The 18,064-nt window shown below is 35.1% G+C and overlaps 3 protein-coding genes across 8 annotated transcripts; 2 read left to right on the forward strand and 1 right to left on the reverse strand.

Annotated features, from left to right (window-relative positions):
• Positions 1-806: 806 nt before the first annotated feature.
• On the forward strand, positions 807-2,668 carry LOC127811743 (plasmodesmata-located protein 2). Of its 2 annotated transcripts, none has more exons than XM_052351897.1 (3): positions 807-1,993; positions 2,164-2,271; positions 2,404-2,668. In XM_052351897.1, the coding sequence occupies exons 1-3, from the start codon at positions 1,219-1,221 to the stop codon at positions 2,409-2,411; spliced, it is 891 nt and encodes a 296-aa protein (XP_052207857.1). In that variant the 5' UTR covers positions 807-1,218; the 3' UTR covers positions 2,412-2,668. The 2 variants fall into 2 exon arrangements, with proteins under 2 accessions (XP_052207857.1, XP_052207856.1); XM_052351896.1 differs by having other exon boundaries at positions 808-1,993; positions 2,158-2,271.
• Positions 2,669-4,968: 2,300 nt separating this feature from the next.
• Positions 4,969-11,423, reverse strand: LOC127812115 (uncharacterized). Of its 4 annotated transcripts, XM_052352444.1 has the most exons (6): positions 11,132-11,167; positions 10,012-10,100; positions 9,789-9,878; positions 9,137-9,365; positions 6,936-7,088; positions 4,969-6,205 (listed from the first exon to the last, which is right to left on the reverse strand). In XM_052352444.1, exons 4-6 carry the CDS (start codon positions 9,207-9,209, stop codon positions 5,499-5,501), a joined length of 933 nt encoding a protein of 310 aa, XP_052208404.1. In that variant the 5' UTR covers positions 9,210-9,365; positions 9,789-9,878; positions 10,012-10,100; positions 11,132-11,167; the 3' UTR covers positions 4,969-5,498. The 4 variants fall into 4 exon arrangements, with proteins under 4 accessions (XP_052208404.1, XP_052208401.1, XP_052208403.1 ...); XM_052352441.1 differs by lacking the exon at positions 9,789-9,878 and having other exon boundaries at positions 11,061-11,346; XM_052352443.1 differs by lacking the exon at positions 9,789-9,878 and having other exon boundaries at positions 11,132-11,279.
• A 2,596-nt stretch (positions 11,424-14,019) lies between these two features.
• LOC127810875 (uncharacterized) lies at positions 14,020-18,064 on the forward strand. Of its 2 annotated transcripts, XM_052350453.1 has the most exons (6): positions 14,020-14,202; positions 14,279-14,295; positions 14,523-14,627; positions 16,062-16,157; positions 16,245-16,346; positions 17,447-18,064. In XM_052350453.1, exons 1-6 carry the CDS (start codon positions 14,051-14,053, stop codon positions 17,686-17,688), a joined length of 714 nt encoding a protein of 237 aa, XP_052206413.1. In that variant the 5' UTR covers positions 14,020-14,050; the 3' UTR covers positions 17,689-18,064. The 2 variants fall into 2 exon arrangements, with proteins under 2 accessions (XP_052206413.1, XP_052206414.1); XM_052350454.1 differs by having other exon boundaries at positions 14,164-14,412; positions 17,447-17,965.

Consider the following 18,064-nt stretch of genomic DNA (forward strand, 5'->3'; position numbering starts at 1 on the left):
ATGAAAAATATATTATCAAGATTTAAGAGTAAGTCTTTAACACATTTTTCATTGTGGAGATTAGACAGTTAAAATATATTTATCACTGCAACTTCTCTGTATGAATATAATATAATATAATATATTTTATTTTATTATATAAGTAAAATAAATATTTTATTTTTTGAGATTTTTAAATGTTAATAATATTTTTTTGAATATTTTATTTAAAAAATAAAAACTTTATCATATAAATAAAACTTGAAGTCTTGACCCCTCATATCTCACAGTAAACTAACTATACTTGTACGTTCAAACTCATTATTAACTATACTTGTGCATTGATGTTGACCTGCCATTGCCATCCCTGAAAGAACAAGAAGAACCAACCAAGATCATGGGCTTTTCCTTCAAGTCTTAAATTCTGAGATAATACCATTACCTTCCCCCGGCTTAAATGGCTGCATCCTTCTCACAATATGTCACTCCTCCCATTGAATGAACTGAAGGACCACATAACGAGATATTCTGTCAGCTGAGGACTGATAAAGTTTAAAATAAGGGCAAATATGGCCTTTCCCTCCTTCCCTCTCCCAATTTGGTATAGAAATCATTTTCTTAGGTGACACTTGACAGATGATCATTTCATATTTTTATTTATGGTAAGTGATAGTGATAAAGTTGTCTGGATTTTAAGAATAAAAGAAGTAATCATCCTAATACTTAACAGATCAATTCTATAAATAGGGCTTAGATAGACTAAAAGCTTATAAGAAATCCACTCCCCTGTTCAAATTAACCCACCATGAGTTGTGATGAAGTTGGTCAAACTTGATACCCTTCACAAAATCAGATTCCTTGACCCGTCTCTCCTCTCTTACCCAGAGAATATTTCCTCTGCTTTTGATTATTTTAATGAAAACATTTTGTTCTCATTCCGTTCCCTTCAAGTATTTAAGAACTCCATCGTTTAAAGCAAAACCGTTTCACCATTTTCTGGGAAAACCATTATTTTACTGTTCTGTATAATTACAATATATGTGTATGTATGTATACATTGGACAACTCCTGGTTTCTGCATATGAAGGTTGGTCACAGGGAGGCCTTTCAGAGAGAAGGCAAAATCCCAAACTGAAAAAAAAAAAAAAACCCTTCGATCTTTCCTGAGTCTAATCCAAAGCCCATCTTTCAGAATCCCCCAAAAATCTGTCCTAAGCCCCAGGATGATTTGATCCCAAAATGCGTTCACCCACAAAACCCTTTCCCCTCCTCTGTCTTTTCCTGGGCTTCTATGCCAATCTTGAGCATCTCCCAGTTGCTGAATCTGCATCTGATTACACCACCTTGGCATACAAGGGCTGTGCAAAACAGGTTTTTTCGGATCCAACAGGGGTTTACTCGCAGGCCATTTCAGCCCTTTTTGGCTCCCTGCTTTCACAGTCCTCCAAAGCCAAGTTCTTCAAGACCACCACCGGCAGTGGCCAAACCACCATTTCTGGCCTCTTCCAGTGCAGAGGTGACCTTAGTAATGCTGATTGCTACAACTGTGTGAGCAAGCTCCCAATCCTAATAGACAAGCTCTGTGGCCAGCCCATTGCTGCTAGAATCCAGCTCTTGGGCTGCTACATGCGCTATGAAATTGCTGGTTTTGCTCAAGTTTCTGGAGTGGAGATGCTTTACAAGACTTGTAGTGGGAAGAACAGTGCAGGGAGTGGGTTTGAAGAGAGGAGAGACACTGCTCTATCAGCATTGGTGAATGGTATGGGTAGTGGCAACGGCTTCTATGCCACAAGCTATGATTCTCTCTATGTTTTGGGCCAATGTGAGGGGGATTTGGGCACTGCAGATTGTGGTGAGTGTGTAAAGAGTGCTGTCCAGAGATCGCAGGTTGAATGTGGAAGCTCCATCACGGGCCAAGTCTATCTCAACAAGTGCTTTGTTAGCTACAGTTACTACCCAAATGGGGCCCCCAAGAAATCATCTTCATCAGCTGATTCTATATCTTCTCCATCAGGTAATGTTTAGCAAAATCTTTGGAATGTATCTATGCATTCTTTGATATTAACAGAGATCACTTAATCCTTGAACTGAAAGTAATCTTGGTAAGTTAGAGTTTAACGGTGAAATGGGGTGCCTGTTGATGACTATGAATGTGAGATTTGACAAATTTTGTTGTAGGGGCAGGGCAAACTACAGGGAAGACAGTGGCTATTATATTAGGAGGAGCAGCAGGAGTGGGATTTGTAGTAATTTGTATGATGTTTGCAAGAAATTTGATGAAGAAACATGATGGTGAGTGAGGAAAAGTAAACAGCGAGAGGTTCTTTCTTTTTGTGATTTTATTTGCTCTGTGTTGGTATATACACAACTTACAACTATGTTTGTAATGGTCTCGTGTGGTTTGAAATTTTTGTGTTTCTGCAGATTACTGAAAGGGAGAAGATAGACACAAAGAACCAAAGCTCATGTTAAGGTGGATTCTTTCCTTCTATCTTTTCTTTCCCATTTATCAAAGAGGGGTTTTGTGGTGCAGAAATGGAGAGAGCTAACTATGGAATTTTCTTTTTCTTTGAGAGAGAGAGAGAGAGAGAGGAGTGAATGAAAGTAAGAATGAAACTGAGAATGTTGAAATGTAAGAATGAGTGTTTGTGAATTTTCAAATGGTGAAAAAAGTTGAGCTGTTAAATTTTGGCCCCTTGCCCACATTGATGCAATTGTCTCTCTTTCCCCCTGTCCAGAACATTGCTTCTTTGTTTTCTTTCCAACCTTTATGCTTTTCAGACATCTCTCTCTCTCTCTCTCTCTCTCTCTCTCTCTCTGCATTGAATTCCCAAACACTGCTTTTGGTAGAGCTTTAAAATTCTTATTTGTCCTCAGACATTTTTCCAAATGTTTCCATGTCTCCTAAACCTTGCCTATGTAACTCTACTTATAGCCTCCAAATTCTTATTTCTCCTCATAGCTATTATTTTCTCTTTATTTTCCATTGTTTCTTAAATTAAATTTTGAATATTTGAGAATATTATCCCCTTTAAGATCTTAGACATTGTGATCAATTGTGATTTCTCTAATTTCCCCTTTAAGATCTTAGCCTAAGTAATAATTTACATAATTTATCATACAAAATCACAAAAACTTTTTTTTAGACAAATTATAAGGGAGTAGTATATTATTTAATCATATTAAAATTAAAAAAATTCAACACCCAATATGTCAATGATTGGGGTATATACATGTGTGTATATGATATATATATATATACATATATATATAAAAGTAATCAAACATGATTGATTGCATGAATTTGGTCATGGAATGAACACATTCACTGAAATTGCATGGTTGGTGCATAGTTGTGTTTCTAATAATTGATTCACTATGATCCATTTTATGACAGAAAAGATGATGGCCTACAACAAATAAACAAAATAAAAAAAGAATTGAGAGTGTGTATATACATTTATATATTATTGAAAAACTAAATCTCATATCATTGAATACAACAAATAATTTATTACCTCCTTTATATAAATTATTCAGCAAAGGAATTTTGCAATTTGGGAGTGTCCAGAGAGGATACTTTTGCACTCAAATTTCCTTTACTTTGCAAATTATTTATTTTTAAACTTTAAAATTTTAAATAATATTATCACATCATTTCTTATTATAACAAGATAAAATTAATTGAACTCAATCTATTTTGAGTTTTATTTAGATTGAGTTTTATTCGGACTTCTGAAATTATTTTAATATTGAACATTAGAAATATAATAATTTCAAATTGAATCTCTTTAAAAATAACATCTTTTATCTTGTGGTAGTCTACTCCAATCCTTTTACAAAACTTTCATTATTGAGTTAATCATATATTTCGCATGTTTCTAGCGATTCACATAGTATCATCAAATGATACAAATTTACAATACACCATAACACCCTTGTTGACGATCTTATACTCTGATAACATCTAGAGTTTCTCAACCAATGTGATAACGTACGCCAAGTAAATATTCAACCCTCTCCTTGTCAAGACTATAAAATGTTCTTGTGAATTACATGTCTTGATTTCAAAATTTATGCAATTATATTACAATTTTATAATTCAATACTTGTGTCACACTAAAATATTAGAATCTATATCACATGTTTTTTAAAATAAATTATGAAAAAATAACAAGTACAAGCAACACATACAGCAGCACAAGAGCATAATAAAAAGACAATGAAAGTTTGATATTATTTATCCCAATATAAATTGAGTCCAAAAAATAGAACCTAGTTAAAAAAAAAATTCTAATTAATCGCCAATAACATTGATTCAAATTAACTTCTTGGGTCTAGTGAACCCATGAGCTCTGCTTCCAAAGGGTTGCCAGACTTAAGAGTGAAGCAAAGTCAATGCAGGTCTATAAAATAAAGCAAGCACCAAACTTTATATTCCTGCCATTTTCCTTTCATTTTCTTTGCCCCACACAGATTCAAATTCCAAACTCAGCACAAAGGATTACTAACTTCAAATCAACTGAATCACAAAAGGAATTTAAGCTCATACTGCATCAGAGACCATATTGTAAAGGGAATAACCATATGAGAAAGAAGATAAATTTATATTTTGTCTCGTACTTTATTTTGATGTACACTAGATTTATACTTTTAAATTAATTTAATTTCTATATTTTAATTTTTTATTATTTTAATTATATTTATAAATTTATATTTTCAAATTAATTTAATCCTATATGAACTGACGCGTATTTTGTTATTTCAATTTATTTTTTTATATAAAAATATAAGATTAAATTAACTCAAAAATAAAGATTCAATTATGTAATTGAAACAACAAAAAAAAATTAAATTAACACACACAAAAAAATGTCAAAGTATAAAAGTTAAATTGACTCAAAAATTAAATTAAGATCTATAATTAGAACAATTAAAAGCTCAAGTGACTATATATAAAAAAAAAAAAAGTAAAAATACAAAAGCAAATATATGAATTTGGCTTCTTCCACTGAGAGAATATTTTCGGCATATAACATCGTTGGTAAAAAAAAAAATGAACCTACAAAATGGCATTGGCCTAAGTTTGGCAGTCGCTGCAGTGAGACTTAGCTGTCAACCGTCTAGTACTGATCAAGTATTGTTGTCTTCATTGGTGCATGCTAGAGCGAGACAGCTGTCTACATACGGGCCTCCCCGTTTCAGTTGTTTGATCCGATGAGCTTTACACCGACAAGTTTGACTACCTACCGCAATGCCACGCCGGTATCCAGCTAAATACACATGCTATATGTTGGTTTTGTACCGCCATTGCTGCTCAACTGCTGTTCTGACCTTCAGTTGGTGCAGCTACTGTGGAGCCCATTTGTTCTTCGATCTGTTAAACTTTGACTCTGGCCTCACGACATGCTTAGCGATGAAACCAGTGCTTATCCTCCCCCACCCTTAAAGCGCATTCGGTAACTCAAAAGCCAGAGGTTAAATGTTGAGGTGAGAGCTTTGAGATGATCTCCTGGAAATCAATCATCAACAAGGGTAAAGCCTCTCTTTATGTACTCCAAACACGAGAATGGAAAATCCAGAATGTTCTCCACTTCCATGGACTTCGAAGCAAGCGCGCTCAGAATCAAATGCCCCCCTGAACTCCCAGTGCTGCCTCTAAAACTTTTAGACACAACAAGCGACGTATTACAGACCCAAGGAACAGAGACAGTATATGCAAAGCCATAACCATTTCCTCTGCAAGAACTCCCAGATCCTATGAGTACATCCTTGTATGCTTGGCAAACTCTTGAAACATACTTGCCCATTGGCAAAACTGGCTGAAGAAGAGCTGAAACAGAACCATCGAAGTTGAGGATATCCGCATCTGCATGAAGGTTCACAACAACTGTCCCGTGCTCGGGGTGCAGTTGTTTTTCTAGAGACTTCAGGAATGGTGAATTTGGGTCCCACAGCTTGTGAGGGAAAATGTCTTCACCATCATAGGCATCTATGAAGACTATGTCGTAAAGATTTGCGTTATCAACAATGAACTTCTCCGCATCTGATTCATACAGGAAGAGCCTCTCGTGAATGCCTTTCCACAATACTTCATTGATCAAATCAGGCTTGGAGAGGGCACGATCACCAGATGGTGTCATAACTGAGAAAGATGGGAATCCCATTGCGTTAACTGAAGCTGATATAACAAGGGGGTCAATTTCAACAATGTGAACAATAGCACCTGATAGACCAAAAACACCAAATCAGACTGATAATTTAAATAAACAAAATTATTTGCTCATATTGGTAGACAAATACGAACACAAATAAAGATTACGAAAACTAAAAAACCACATTTCATAGCTGGATGCAGAGGAAAATATAGATGCTTGCTAGTTGCTACTGCCTCCTTTTCCTCTTTTTCGTTTAACCTAAATTTAATTAACAAACAAAAATTCAGGAAATGAATCAATGACTCAGCTTTTTGAGAGAATACGGCAGATTAACCCTGTAACAATGAATTAACCAGATCCATATTCACCAAGGTACCAACAAACCAATTCATTTTACCCATGATTAATCTGTATGTTATCAAATGTGTCCAGCAGTCAGCTAATTCCCCCATAGAGGAGCAAATGCAGTGAAAGCTAAAGAAAAGTGGTGTAATCTATTGAAAGAAAAAGAAAAGACGTCGTCTTTGGCCCAATTCCTCCAAAGACGAGAGAATGCAATCAAAGCAAATACTAGTAATCCATTTCTGTTAGTTCTCAGATATATATAAATAATAATAAAAAAAAGCCATTTCTGAAAGCAGGTAAATTTTGAGCCTATTAGATTGATTAAGCATCTAGGAACATATAACATTGCTGCAGTCTTCATAATTAAATCACATGTTCTAAAGAACTTCCGTAGGGATGCCAAAATGTAAGTTCATATGTAAAAGCTCAGGGGAAAAAAAGAGGTTCTCTGACCTTGAATTTTACTAGCCAAGAATAATGGTAGGGTACCGCCACCATGACCAATGCATAAAACATGCATAACCTCCTTCCCGACTGCAGCACTCTCGAGATCATAGCCTCCAGATGCTAAGGTAGCCAACCCAGTTGATACCATACTCTTGACATCTGCAATTGACATTACAAGATCACAAACAAGACTTAAGAAGTAAAATCCAAACCGAAGTAACTGATCAATTTATCTACAAAGCTATAGTGCTCATCAACATTGAGAAGTATTAAGATACAAGAATAGTATACCAAATCGAAGAGGAAGATAACTAAATGTACACATCAGAATAAGGAATTTTAGATTTTGAATAACAAAATCAATTCCCAGTGAAAGCAGGAATATCAATTTGCCAGAGCTCCTAACTAATAATGCAAGAAGTTCTACTATATCCATTTTTTGCTACATACGATACAACTTTTGAGATTATTCCACTTTTGAGATTATTCCAACTTTATATTTCCAGATCATATTTTGTAGTTAAAGCACAAAGAGTGATGTAACTTAACTAAAAACTAAGAAAGATATGTGCACAACTGCTACTGATATCTGCTACTGATATTACTTGTAAATGTATTCTTCCCTTCTCAGTAACTCCCAACTTAAGAACATGAAAGGCATGGATTTACATGATATATGACCAAAACATATCATCTTTTACACTAGATAAGCTCAATCTAAAACTAGTGACAGTTTATTTCAAAGTTCACAACTTTTCTGTTGGAAAACACTCATTATCGCTTATTATGTTGGTCATCTTCTGTCCTTTGTTTCTCAAGATTTTTCCTTTTTATATAAGATGGCATTCAAAAAAACTTTGGGTCTGAGAATCACTTTGAAATCACTTATATGTGTGTGTGTGTGTGTATTAATTGAAGCAGAAAACAAATACTATTTTGCAGGACAGTTGAAGAAGAAGCTGGATTGTACTTGCTCCCAATACATACATCAAGCCACATGCATCCATGATCCACATATAACGTATATCAAAAAAGAGCTAGCGAAACCAGATAACAACTGATTTCAGTGGTTGGAGCTGTAATCAAATAGCTAATAAGATACAAGAAACTAAAAATGTCAGAAAATATAATGTGTACCACATGAAGTTATAAGTGAACTGCCAACGCTATTTTGGAAAGATTAGATCTTGCAAAGACAGGCAGACCTCAACGAAAAAGAAAGTGGATTCACTGAGACTCTAAGGCAGGATAAAGCTAAAGAGAATCACCGTAAAGGGACTATAGCACTCTAAAAGAGAAACATAAGTTCAAAGCTCCTCAAACTGCAGTGCTTCGCAGATGGTTCTTTCAAAACATTCAATTACCTGTGAGAATATCTTGTAATGGCAATGGTTCTTTCAAAACATTCAATTACCTGGAATATAACCACCTACTTCAATAAAAAAATTAAAAAATAATTGATTTTCAACTATTTCGCTTCCTTAACCCTGTGAGAAGAATTTCCAAGTACACAAAATAAATTTCTGTCAAGACCTTGGGTGTATTGGGCTTACAGGAGAGCTGATTGTAGCAGATTAATTGAGTAGTTAGCAGTTGTTATTTCTGCTATTTCAGTTGATTAGTTGCAGGACGGTTGTACATTTTCAGTTACAACATGAAACTGAAAACTGAATATAGAGCAGCTACATAAAGCCACTCAAGAATGTATTGAAGGTATTGAGAAATAAGAAATCTGAAATTCTTCTCTCTCTTCAATTCTCTCGCTATTCTCTTGGTTTCTCCCTAATTTCTCTCTGTTTTCTCCCTCTTCTTTCCCTTTCCCTCTCTCCTTCTACATTCTGTTCTTCATCAAACCTTAAGTCAGGGCAGGATCCTGACAATTTCATGAAATCAGAGGACCATTTTGGCCTCCAGAACCAATAGTCTTCAACAAGGGAAAAATGAATAATATCTTCATTGGTCATCCTTACATGCTCCAAGCCAGCCTAGATATTCTGAAGAGCATGGATCAACAGATAAGTTCATGAGACTTCTAACTATGCCAAATAGGAGATCCATAAAAATGCAGCACAGTAGTGACAGCACGAGATTTGGACAGCTGGAAACTGAAATTTTAACAGTAGAACTAAATCCAAATACTGTTTTTCTTCACTAGGGTGTGAGAAAGAAAATTTTCTGATGCGGAAAAAGAAGTGAAGGACACTCACATGGAACTGCCAGACAATATGCCTGCTGCATAAAGCATATGGAACCAGGATCTAATTCTCGACAGGCAGCCATTATTTTAACCGTACTTTGCCGAGTAGTATCATTGAATCGAAGAGTGCGCCATTGATACCCAAGAATCCTAAAATGTTCATTGTGTTTATGACCTGGATCTGTCTCTTGATACCTTTTTTGTAGCCACTTCTCTGCTTCTGGCCAGTGAACTCTACTCTGTAACAATCAATTGTGTTTATGAGATAGTGTGACTACATCTTACTTTGAGGGAGTGAGTTGCACAGAAAACTTTAGATCAATAAAACCTCTCGGAAAGGAAAAACATTTGGAGTTAAAAATTTGGTAAAAATCTTGGAAAGAAAATGGTATAATGAAAATATTGGTGAGCGGAAATGAAGAGAGTGTTGGTATTAGGCATATCAAGGAAAATTAACAAAAGAAAAATATGATCTTATGGCTTTTCCTTTGTCAATAGTAACATAAAAAAGAAAAGTGAATGATTCATGAACCAGTCAACATAATTCCTCACCACTGATTGATGCAAATAAAATAATCAAGTTCCTAATAAGGTTGAATCAGAATATAATAACTAATAAATTAAATAATAAAAGTGGGCAAACAATAGATTGAAAATGTTACCAATAACAAGAAACTGGCTTTTGATTGTCTGCTTTTTTTTTTTTTTAATAATTACATGGTTTGACAAATACTTCAGCCCTTCTGTAATTCCTGAGATAAAAAAGAAAATTAAATGGATGGTATTCCAACCCTGCACCTTTTGGTGTTTTGTCAACACCATGTTATCAAAGACCATATACCATTCTGTATACAAATTATAAATTTTTTGGAACCTGAAACATACACTTATAGTTGTCATAGCCATATCTGGACATTTAAGCTGAATTGAGATCCATGCAGTACAATGTATGCTTGAATGTGTCTGATTCAATCCTGCCATAAGCCAAGCTAGACTTTTAAGAAAGCATTCAACTAAAACTATTTAGTACAGAACTTTGTGTCATTATTGTTAAGCCCAAATTGTGCCATCAAAGTTTTGCTTCCAATAAATGCTGTAGGGGAATACTTGTATCATATAAGCACCCAAGAAGAAATGACATTGCAGTAGTTTTCGATTTCAATTTAGTAAAATTGTAAGTTCCTCTCTTTCCTTTATCATGTGATGATCTAGGATGTCTTTCAGTTTTAGGATGTGATAGTGCCATGTTGACATGGGCTACCTTACACCATCCTGCAAGTGGGAAACATTTTATGATACAGAAATGGGAATCAAGAAATCCTTCACTCAAGTATACAACAACTAAGAGAGAGCCCATAAAATTGAAAGTACATCTCCTTGAATTCATATTACCTATCTGGAAAACTCCTGCAAGCATGAAACAAGTAGTTGGAAAATGCTTTAGCAGGAATTATAGAAAAGATAAATGCTTTAGCAGGAATAATTATTGGAGAATGTCCAATCTTTAGACCAATAATGCTTCAACGTGTTATCTGCATTGTCCTTGATCCAATTTGAGAGTATGGGAACCAGAAAAATAAGAGTGGCTAATTGCATGCCATGTCGAAAGTACTGTATGCTGACATTTGAATATATAAAAAACTCGCAAGATTCAAAGAAGTGGACAGAAGTTAGGAAAGTGGAAAACTTCAAATCTCACTGCAAGGAAACAAAAACCTAGATAATAATACACAAACTATGAGCTCTGCCAATAACCTTACGTGCAAAGTAAACCTAATTATAGCTGCTAAACATAACACAACCATTCCTACATATATGGATGTGAATATATTGGATAATCATTCATCACAATATCTAAACCAAGTAAAAAGGGTAATTTGATCAGGCAGGCAAACAAATGCTCTTTGAATTTCAAATACACGAGCCAAACCCACCGAGGATGTATATATACATAATATAGGTGTGGCGGACTCTGGAGAGAGAGAGAGAGAGAGAGAGACTGAACTGGTTTGGAAGAGGGGTGAGCGATGACGGAGACGACGCCGTTTCCTTTATCGGATGTTGATCGGAAGACGGCGTGGCCATCGGAATCGCTTCCCCACCACTCGGACGAGTAACACCAGTCGCCTTCGTCTTGAATACGACGCCGGACCGCCGTAGATAGTCGCCGGAGACTTACGCTGGAACTCAACCTCGCCGTCCGCCGCATCTTCCAAAAACCCTAATTCCTGGAAGACGCAAACAAACGGCAATTTCACGGAGCATTGCAAATCCTTCCAGTTCCACTTTCAGGCCAAGCGTTAACCTTGTCCTGGGTATGTTAACTCCGGGATAGCTTAACCCCAAATCAACTACTCCTATTCCCAACCATACTTGGTGCCTAATTACGTGGGGAAAAACAAAAAAAAATTATATTTTTCATTTGAACCTTAACATAAAAAGTTTATCACGTCCATAAAGTTCAAATCTCGCATATTAAATACTTAACTTTTATAATTTTATATCTATTAAATATCTAATTTAATTTTAAATTATACATGAATTACAAGTGAGATAAAATAAAAAAAATATAATAAAAGAAGAATAAAAGAATAATCGACCTAACCAATTATTCATTTCGTCTTCCTCTTAGCTTTCGGTCATCATCTTTATTTTTGTCTCTCTTCTCTCATCGACTTGAATAGAAAAATCGAGTCTAGTGATCTAAATTGTGGCCCACAAGTCGTGACCGACTAATTCTCCCCTTTCTCCAATCAGTGACTTACAAACTGATCCATCATTCCTCTTACTTTTTGCTTTGACCAATGACTTATAAGTCGTAATCAACCTACTATTTCCCTTATTCTTTGATATGATCGATGACCCACAACTCACCTACTATTTTTTGTCTTTTTTGTTACGATCTATCTATTGGTGTGTTTCTAATCCAACAATAGCTAGTCATATTGTTTTGTTACTTTATTTTCACGTGCTAAATGATATATTTATTACATTTTTAATACTAATTAAATAATTAAGTAGTCAATAGGTGTAGATTATAAATATTTAGTATTCAATAGATCATGATTGAAATTCAAAAGGGTGATAGACTTCCATGTAAAGTTCATAAAAAAAATACGAGTTTGGTTGTGTGTAAAATTGATCTAACTCTTGTAAATTATACTTCCCACCTTAAGATTTGGCAATAAAATCAAAATATTAGTAATATTTGATAAATAATAGATATTTTCCTAATTTTATAATCTTAGTTGTGTTTCTCTCAATGGTGGAGTTAAGAAAGAATTTTAGTCCGGGTCAAAATATAATTTAGCTATGAGCAAATTATAAAAATTATAATTATTTATAATAATATATATATAAAAAATCAAAAAAATAAAAAAATCAATTGGGGCCAAGGCCCAACTGTCCAAAACGTGGCTCCGCCACTGGCTTCTCTCATACTCTTGCTTTACAGGTGTTAAAATTTTGTAATATTTTACTTTTTTTATTTCTTATATTCTATTTTTTTGCTTAATAAATTAGCCAAAATTCATTTCTTTATTTTATTTTTTTTCTAGTTCGATGACAATTTCAACCATCACCAAATCATAAAAAAAGATTGGCCAACCGCCATATTCTAGCCAATTCATCAAACCATGAGAAAAATGAGAGAAAATGTGAATATATTTTCGTCGTGTGAAGCAATGATAAAGAGAAAATATGGTTAGAATTGTAAAATCAAGATTAATCTCTATTATTCCTTAAATATAAAGAATGTCTATATCTTTTTACCAAATCTATTCAGTGCAATTTGGCTAACTCTTATTTAAAAATACTTTTTCAATGATGGAATGTACAACCGACGTACATACTAGTTTATCAAATTCTATGAAAATCAGTCTTTATATTTTATAAATGATAATTATTCATTCTTACTCTTAATAAACCAACAGTAGAAGTGGAATTTTATCGACTTGCTTGATTGAGTTGGAGGCGAAATTTATATTTTTACTTTTATATTTTTACGTTTTTTTTCATGTGGTCACTTGAGTTTTTCATTGTTTTGATTATATTTTTGAATCATTCATTTTCGAGTCAACGACATCTCGCCATAATTAAGTTAGAGCATGCAATACACATATATTAAAATGCCTAAATTATCCTTTTATATTTTTGTCCTTATATTTTCACATTTTTTTATTGTGGTCACATGAACTTTTTTTTTGTTTCAATCATCTGATAAGGTATGTAATTGACTAAAAAATATATAATTTAAGAGTTTAATTGAAACAATGAAAAGTTCAAATCTCACACGAAAACAAAAAATAAAAGTATATGGCTAAAAATATAGGTATGGCCATGTATTCTAAGGATAATTTAGACATTTTAGTTTAAAATAGGCTACTCAATTGACATGTTTTTCACTTTTCTTATATTATTTTTTTATTTAAATAAATGACAATTCTTTTTAGAGATGAGCATCAAACCATTATCCAATTAAGATATGCTTAAACTTTTACACCGATTATAATTTTAGTTATTATACACTTTGCACTCAAATCAAAATACTGTTTTGGTATCGAAGACAAAAATATTAAGGCGGTACAAGATATTTACCTATACCCTTAATTCATTTTAGTTCTTATAGGTCACACACAGACTTTGATCGAAAGGCTCTCCCATATAAATAAATTTATTATTGGGCCTAGGCAACATAATATATATTTGAAGTTGAATTGTTTTGTTGGGAAAAAATTGAATGTTATATTATTATTGCAATTGCATACGTTGACATATAAAAGTTGCATCTTCTTATTTTTGACTGTTCTTATAAATTGACATATAAGAATTTCGCGTGTCTAAAAATAAATAATCAAATTCAATCATGAAGGTCGGCAAAATGCAAAACAAAAATGCCGTTTGGAAAACGTATCTGATTCCTAACATGATGACCCACCACCATAGCCAAGTGTGCCTTCCAAGGATTGACCTCCCTCTCTCTCTCTCTCTCTCTCTCTCTCTCTCTTTATATATATATATATATATATATCGCACACAAACAATATTGTTTGTTGAATTTGAACGCTTCCCTCTCAGGTCAGCCAAGTCTGCAACTTTTTTGGCTCCAGGAAACCGGAAGTTGAATATTCACGCATTCAACTCGTGTTTGTAGGTGTTATTTGTTTTCTGGTAAGTCGTTTTCAGTAGTTTCTGGCTCCATGGTTCAAACGCCTCTGACCCAGAACCCAGAATCTGCCCATATTACTGTTTCCGCAACATCTCGAGCATCCGATACAACGAAAACAAGTGGGTTCCTGATTTGGGTTTTTTTGGGTGACGTGCTTTTTGCTTATCTTTTGGTCCATGAAATTGATCTCCTTTCGTTGCTTTTTCTGGTTGTTTGTCGAACTTTGAAGTGTATCCAAAGGTGAAGGTGAGGGAAGAAGAAGATGATGATGTGATAAATGTCCATGCCTTGGATGGTCTCCAATCTCTGTCCATACACGATGTTGATTCTCCAGGTACACTTTGATCTCATCGATTTGAACCACTGGAAGTTCTTTTTTGTGCTGGGTTTGGCTTCTTGTTGAGCTACACAGGTTGAAAATAAAGGATTGATTATATGTGTGTGGTATTGATTTTCTGTGATTAGAACAGGGTTATGTTCTTTGTTTCTCTGCTACGGTGAAGTGGATTTCGGTGGTTTGGCAGTGGATAAACAAAAATTAGCGGGGTTGGGAACTTAAGTTTTGATAATCTTTTTGTCTAAATTGATTTTTGTTCTGTATTTCTATGGATGGATCATAACTGTTTGATTGGAACCTGCTTGACTCAACTCAAGCAAAGGTTTTCTAAACAGTACAAGTTGGCGGCGCTGAGTTCATTTTTATCTATATGAAAACATCATGATCATCATCATCTTGTTTTGGGCATGATCATCATCATCTTGTTTTGGCCTTTTTTTTTTTTTCGGTGTTATTTGTGATTAGTGATATCTTACGGAGGATATGATCATGAATAGAGATAGTTGAAGTTCTAGAATTTATGTAGCCGACCTCACTTAGATTAATTAAGGCTTGTGATTGTTGTTGTTGTTCTTGTTGTAATTGTGATAAGTGATAACATCTCACATCTCATAAACACTTGCCTTTACATCTAGCTTGATGCTTGCAAGTCAAATGAGATTGTGCCAAAGCACATCACAGCGATACACAGCGGGATGGTTTAGTGGCACTCTTAATCTTCTTAACCATGATTCCGTGCTTTGATTCTAGTGTGTCAAATTGAACTGGTACAACTTTACCTTCAAAAAGTACCTTCTGTCTAACTAGTCTTGAATTCCCCAGTGATGGTGAATATATCCCAAGGATAGCTGCCAAATACTGGTTTCCTGTTCTTCTAGGGGAGGAGGGGTAGGGTTTTTGTCTAAAGTTTTTCTTCTAGGACACTGCAGGATATGAAATTCCACTTGGGAGTGGCATTCTTTATCTGGACCTTTGTGCGTAAGATGGATGCTCTTTCATGGCAATAGTGTCTTTTTAAACAACTGAAGGGTTGCAGGAAAAATAGTTTATCGTAACCTTGATTTGCTTGAGCCATTTGAAGTAATGAAAGCTAATATGGTTACTCATGCTAAAGCAGATTGTTTCCGTTCATGGTGAGTGAAAAGAGGGGGGAAAACGCAACAGTTTATGTACCACATAAATGTGGTGGTATCCGAGGCAGTGGTTAGGACTGTTACCCTATGCTCTCCATGAATGGGCTCTAAACCCCCTCTAACCCCCCCCCCCCCCCCCCCCCCAAAAAAAAAAAAAGGGAAAATAAAAGAAGTATATAGAAAATTAGTATTATCAGCACTGTCCAACTTGTTCATTATAGTATTGAGTGCATAGTCTGACAGTGTTCTAATCTGTTCTTAGCCCTTTGACTGACCTTTCACAACTTGTTGTATGAAGTTAGGGAATTTGAAGATGATTCACCAGCATCCATTGTGAGAATACCAAAGTCCTACATCCCTGGTGCAACAAGTCCTACGATTCCTTTGTCCAGAGGTTTGATATCCGAATCCATGTAATTGCAACTGCAACTTGACTTTCTCATCGTCCTATGGCTCAGTGAACTCTTCTTCTGATTAACAGGAGAAGGCGAGAACGACAGCAAAAAGAAAGCTCTGGAGGACAAGAAAACAAATACTAGAGCTAGTTCAGTCCCACGGCCTCGTGCTGTTTTATCAAGTCCCGGTACATACTCTTGCCCACGCTCTGGATGTGTTTATCTAAGTTAGTCTAACCATTGACTTCGTTCTGTGTTTCGCATAAAGCAATATTCGCAAGAAAAAAAAAAAACTGGAACATATGTCTGCACCTGTGTATCCAAGCACTTCATCAGAATGACATTTGATTAATTCTTTTGAATAACAAATTGAGATATTCGATGAAAGAGGTATTGGGTGGGGGGGGACTGTGTAGAAGAGGACAAGGAAAAAAAAATGAGAAAACTTTCTCTGTACATATTACTGAAAAAAAAAAAAACCGCTCTATGAAGTCCAAAACTTGGTTCAAGAACGGAACAAAACCACCCAAAAACCAGCTATATATAGAAAGTATGCTTTTGACTCAAAAGGCTTTTTACTTCCTTCAAAGACTTCCATCGTTTTCTTCCCCATATGATCCACATTACCATTTATCCACGTTACCATTTGCCGCATCAAATCCCCGGATTCTTCTTGCCTTTGATGCTCCTTTCCAAGACAAATTAATATCCAGGCATTATATGGAAACAGACAATCAGTCCCAACGTGTCCAAGGATACAGATTACAAAACTAACGGCCAGGCAATGGACAAGAAGATGATTGATACAAATATGCACTTATGTTGGTTGAATAATCATGTATACCTTTTATGTGACAGAAAATCAAGTATATCTTGCGTATCTTTCTTTGTGATTTCTTTTCCTAACTAAAATAAGCAAACTACTGGAATAAGCCAAAACATGGGAGTTTGCTGATATCAGTTTTAGGTTTTGAGAAGATCTTATAAAATATGCCAGAGACTGAAATTATCTGAGCTGTTATTTATCAGTAGGAAAGGGAAATATGTTGGACTTTGTTATTTGAAACGATTAGATTGAATTGTATTAGGTGGTGAAATTTCCATCCATTGAATGGGGTAGTGGTTAGACAGTATCTGTGGTTAGGAACCTAATTGTAAAAGTTTATTGTGTATTACTTTTAGCACGAGACTCTTGTTCTTATGGTACAATGTGTAGGAACTAGAAAATGCATTGTTGCCCTGGTAATCCAGGTGACCAACTCAGGAAGTATGATAATTTTGCATTCAGATAACGATGTGATGATCAGGAGCAGAAACAAGGCAAAAACAGGACTACTTTCGGGATTGAAGGATAATGATTCGTGCCAAAACAGACACACGCAGTGCAAGGTTACGCCAAGAAGAAGCGCTTTTGAAACTACTAAAACCACGAGAAGAGTCTCCGTTGAAGTTGCTGATGGCTTGAGAGGCTCTGGCCACAACCACAAGCAGGTCAAGACAGATAGCAGAACTCTGAAGTGGAGATTTTGACTCGCAAAGCAGGAAGTCTAGGGAGACTCTTTTCAAGTTGGACGTTAGATTAGCCCTCTATTTTCTCAGAGTACGTTCATTCCATGCATGGTTCTTCTACATCAATGCCTATCATGGCACCTGTGAACTTTCAAGAACTGTAGAAGGCCTGCTCTCGTGAAGAATCACTGAAGAGGTTCTGCATATGCAAACTACTTTCTGATTTGACTCTTGGCATGTTTTAACAATTTACTTTGTAAGGAAATATTGGGCCTTTCTATAGTATCCGATCATGAAACTTCATTGTTCATGATACACACACACACACACACATACACACATATATGTTGCTCCTTTGCCTTTAATCTTAATGACAATTAGGAAGCTTGATCGTGAA

The sequence above is a fragment of the Diospyros lotus genome, chromosome 10 (assembly GCF_014633365.1).
Source record: "Diospyros lotus cultivar Yz01 chromosome 10, ASM1463336v1, whole genome shotgun sequence".
Taxonomy (NCBI): domain Eukaryota; kingdom Viridiplantae; phylum Streptophyta; class Magnoliopsida; order Ericales; family Ebenaceae; genus Diospyros; species Diospyros lotus.

Bases quoted from the DNA above. Each gene is read 5' to 3' on its own strand.
- LOC127812115 (XM_052352441.1), bottom strand. From the start codon at position 11,211: ATGGCCACGCCGTCTTCCGATCAACATCCGATAAAGGAAACGGCGTCG. The intron at 7,089-9,136 runs GTGAGTGTCCTT...TGTCAATTGCAG, and splicing joins ATATTGTCTGGCAGTTCCAT to ATGTCAAGAGTATGGTATCA. The intron at 6,206-6,935 runs GTCAGAGAACCT...TTGGTCTATCAG, and splicing joins CTTGGCTAGTAAAATTCAAG to GTGCTATTGTTCACATTGTT.
- LOC127810875 (XM_052350453.1), top strand. From the start codon at position 14,051: ATGATGACCCACCACCATAGCCAAGTGTGCCTTCCAAGGATTGACCTC. The intron at 14,628-16,061 runs GTACACTTTGAT...TGTTGTATGAAG, and splicing joins ACACGATGTTGATTCTCCAG to TTAGGGAATTTGAAGATGAT. The intron at 16,347-17,446 runs GTACATACTCTT...TTTTGCATTCAG, and splicing joins TGCTGTTTTATCAAGTCCCG to ATAACGATGTGATGATCAGG.
- LOC127811743 (XM_052351896.1), top strand. From the start codon at position 1,219: ATGCGTTCACCCACAAAACCCTTTCCCCTCCTCTGTCTTTTCCTGGGC. The intron at 1,994-2,157 runs GTAATGTTTAGC...ATTTTGTTGTAG, and splicing joins TTCTATATCTTCTCCATCAG to GGGCAGGGCAAACTACAGGG.